Raw genomic sequence first — 3,712 nt, 5'->3', positions numbered from 1 at the left:
CAGCGGATCGGCGTGTGCCAGCCGAGCGCCCATGGCCAGGGCTCGCCCCAATTTGGGGGTGGTGGGGGGGGTGACAGACCCCAACCTCTTACCCTTCTTGGGCACGAACTGCGACGTCACTCCCACCTCAAAGGTGGCAAAGACGGGCGAGTGGTCGCTGGTCACGATGTCGTCGGTGCAGCCTGGATGGCGGGAGGGGACAGCTGGGTGACAGCCCCCGAGCCCCGGGGTCCTGGGCAGTGCTGGCCACCCCAGGGGTCCCGGGCAGCACTGGCCACCCCAAGGTGCCCCCAGCCCTGGGGTCTCACTCACCGTAGGAGTTACAGACCACGTGGGTCTCTGGGTGTGACTTCCACAGGATGCGGTCGCACCACGAGGGGACGTTGATCCTCATCTAAAAATGGGGAAAGCAGTCGGCTCCAGCGCCTGCTCGGGTCTGGCTGCCCCCAGCCCAGAAAGCGAGCTCCCTCCTGGGCTGGCGGGGGCGTGGGGGCCACACATCACCGCACAGCCCACCCAGCGCCGTCCCCCGTGGGTCTCTGGGTGTGACTTCCACAGGATGCGGTCGCACCACGAGGGGACGTTGATCCTCATCTAAAAATGGGGAAAGCAGTCGGCTCCAGCGCCTGCTCGGGTCTGGCTGCCCCCAGCCCAGAAAGCGAGCTCCCTCCTGGGCTGGCGGGGGCGTGGGGGCCACACATCACCGCACAGCCCACCCAGCGCCTTCCCCCTCCCCCGGCGATGTCCTGCAGCTCGGTGGGAGGCTCCGGGAACTCACCCCTGTGGGCTTGAACTTCTGCCACATGTAGCTGTCCCGGGAGCCCCGCTCGTACCGGTAGGTGGGTGGGAAGGAGATGTCACCCTCGCCTGGGAACCAAGACACGGAGGTGGCATAGGGGCCAGCGTCCCTGCCTGTCCCCACAGCTGCAACCGGCCAGGGAGAGGCCCCGTGGGGTGTCACGGTCCCCATTTGGGGCTCACACCAACGGCCGGCACCCCTGGTCCCTCTGACTGTCCCCGTGCTTGCACGCTCCCGGGACGCAGCGCCCAGGGACCCGCCCCGGGGGGCTGGCACGGTGCACGTCGATGTCCCCCCGGCTGTCAGCTCCTCGCCCAGGGCTGGGGACAGGGCACAGCCGTGTGCTGGTGTTGGCACGGGGAGAGGTCTGTGGGGACCCTGGGTGCCACTGTGTTGGTGGGGGGAGCGGTGCCCTTGCCCCCGCACTCACTGAATCGCAGGAACACCTTGTTCTTCTCCCGCTCCAGGTTGAGCTGGTCGACAGCCAGGAGGGCTTCAAACTCCTTCTTGGTTATATGGGCAAGGATGTCCTGTGCCGGGGGAGGAAGGCGCCGTCAGCCTCAGCTCCTCTCGCCCCTGCGGCTGGTCCCCAGGCGCCGTGCCTGCGGGCTCCCACCTGCACGTCCATGTCCAGGCGGTAGTTGAGGTCCCCGAACCAGAAGAGGTGGGTGAAGCGCAGGGTGAGGTCGAAGGCGCTGAGCCGCTTGTCGCCCAGGACCAGGGAGCGCAGGATGTCACTGTAGTTCTGGTTACGCCTGTGGCGGGGGGGGGACACACACGGCAGCACAATGTGAGCCACCCCGGGGGATGCCTCATCCTGCCCCTGCCAGGAGGGGGACAGGGACAGCCCCACAGCCCCTCAGGGCTACTCCAGCCCCTGAGACACCCGCCTGCCCCAGGGCAGCCCTGTCCCCCCCCAAGCCCCTCCGTCACCTGTGGGTCTTCTCGCTGCCGGAGGCCAGGTGGCAGTTGACGAAGCCAAAGGAGGTCCCGTTGAAGAGGAAAGAGACGCCCACAGCTCCCTTGTTCCCTGCAGGGATGTGCTGGGCGCTGAGCCCTCGGAGGAGGGACCCAGAGGTCCTGGAATGGACCCCAGGCTGGGGCCCTCGCTCTGGGGCATCCCCCCCACCTCATCCCCCCTCCCTACCCAGTGTGTTGGCGATGCCGGTTTTCACGCTGGAGGTGTGGACGTGGCTGATGCGCCGCTCGTGCTCGGGCTTCACCAGCACCACGATCTTGATGCTCCAGAGGCATTGCAGGGCGACCTGTGGGGGGCCGGTGGGGGCAGAGGAGCAGCAAGGTGAGCCAACCCATCCCCGAAAGGCGGCTCCTGGGGAGGGCACTCCCTGCATGGGGTCCACGGGGCGTAGGAGATTCCCTGGGCTGCATTTGGGGTGGGAGAGGGCCCTGGGTTTGGGGGGTAGGAGCCCTGGGGTGATGGCTGCTGGCAGCCTGCTCCAGCCGGGGGGGGCCAGGCTGTGCCCCGACATTACCACTCGGTAGTCGATGGCCATCAGGGTCTTCAGAGATGCACGGAGGAACTCGACCCACTCGCGGTCGCCCAGGGAGTTCTCCTGGGTGCCGATAACATAGATGTCGTGGGGGATGCAAGCGGTGGTCTCGTCCTGCGTGCGCCCCAAGCCCCTCGAGGTCAGCCAGGAGGCGAGGGAGCGGGGCGGGGGCGTGCTGCCTGTGGGCAGGGGACAGTGGGTCATGGCGGGGGACAGCACGCCAGGCTCCTGGAGCTCCTCTCCAACCCCAGACCCGATGCATCTCCAGGAGCCGGCAGGGATGGGAAGCGTCGTGCCAGGTCCATGGTTCACCCATGAGCATCCCAGAGTGATGCTGAGATTTACTGCTGCCACCTGAAACCCTCCCAGTTTCCCTGACAGCCTCCAGGCAAGTGGATCACGATGGCATGGACAAATCCGAAAGCAGCCAGGTCGGGGTCTTCTCCAGCCTCCTCCTCCCACCGAGGACCAGCTCGGACCTCAGGTTTCCTGGGGCAGCTCCCTGCAGCCCTCACCTCCCAAAACCCACCCAGGCTCACGACGAGCCATGATAGCCTCCCAGGACAATGCAACCTCACCCTGGCCCCTTACCCATGTTCCATGTCCCGACGTACACCGAGATGAGCTCAGGCTCGTCCAGGTTGGAGTGCTGGATCTTCATCAGCTGCAGCAGCTGGCAAAAGGCCTCTCGCTTCTGCGGGGCGATATGGGTGTCTTAGTGTCCCAAAGGGGAGGTGCAGCACCCCAGAAGGTGCTGGTGGTGGGATCAGGGGGGGCAGCACTCCCAGGCGTAGGCACCGGCTTGCAGAGGTGGTCTCAGCCCTGAGACCGCTCGTTTGCTGCGTTGCTCCGTCAGGGCTCGGTGTTCCCCCAGGGCACGCGCTGAGCGCAGTGGGTGCCGCTTACCCGCGCGTTGGGGAAGACAAAGTCTTTGCTCAGGCTCCTCTGCGGCTCCCGGTCGTACACCAGCCTCACCTTGCTCTGCACGCTCTGGTATTTGATCAGCTGCAGGACTGAACGCCGGGTGTGAGGAGGGGGCCAATAGTGGCCCCCACACTCCATGCTGTAGGCCAGGGCACGCGCTGAGCGCAGTGGGTGCCGCTTACCCGCGCGTTGGGGAAGACAAAGTCTTTGCTCAGGCTCCTCTGCGGCTCCCGGTCGTACACCAGCCTCACCTTGCTCTGCACGCTCTGGTATTTGATCAGCTGCAGGACTGAACGCCGGGTGTGAGGAGGGGGCCAATAGTGGCCCCCACACTCCATGCTGTAGGGTGGGCAGGCAGCACGGGGTGGGGGCTGTGCAACTGGCTGGCTCTGCAGCCCATCGCCCTGGCATCATGCCTGTGCCGGGGAACCCCCCGGTGCCGCGGTGCCCCGTCCGCAGCTGGTGGGGGGGCCGGCGC

General features: G+C 66.6%; 1 protein-coding gene across 1 annotated transcript in view; it reads right to left on the bottom strand.

Moving 5' to 3' along the window:
* Window positions 1-3,712, bottom strand: part of INPPL1 (inositol polyphosphate phosphatase like 1) — a 10,971-nt gene that overhangs the window by 2,975 nt on the left and 4,284 nt on the right. Inside the window, exons 6-16 of the mRNA XM_035889406.1 lie at window positions 3,417-3,515; window positions 3,217-3,315; window positions 2,902-3,004; window positions 2,293-2,489; window positions 1,947-2,064; window positions 1,733-1,829; window positions 1,416-1,554; window positions 1,230-1,329; window positions 779-867; window positions 313-394; window positions 86-182 (exon numbers count right to left, since the gene is read on the bottom strand). Coding sequence (XP_035745299.1) covers window positions 86-182; window positions 313-394; window positions 779-867; window positions 1,230-1,329; window positions 1,416-1,554; window positions 1,733-1,829; window positions 1,947-2,064; window positions 2,293-2,489; window positions 2,902-3,004; window positions 3,217-3,315; window positions 3,417-3,515 — 1,220 coding nt within the window. The remainder of the gene's footprint in view (window positions 1-85; window positions 183-312; window positions 395-778; window positions 868-1,229; window positions 1,330-1,415; window positions 1,555-1,732; window positions 1,830-1,946; window positions 2,065-2,292; window positions 2,490-2,901; window positions 3,005-3,216; window positions 3,316-3,416; window positions 3,516-3,712) is intronic.

This window comes from Egretta garzetta, unplaced genomic scaffold, assembly GCF_000687185.1.
Source record: "Egretta garzetta isolate BGI_Z169 unplaced genomic scaffold, ASM68718v1 scaffold402, whole genome shotgun sequence".
NCBI lineage: Eukaryota > Metazoa > Chordata > Aves > Pelecaniformes > Ardeidae > Egretta > Egretta garzetta.
The sequence above is the reverse complement of the archived record's forward strand: the minus strand, read 5'-3'. Positions and strand labels throughout refer to the sequence as shown.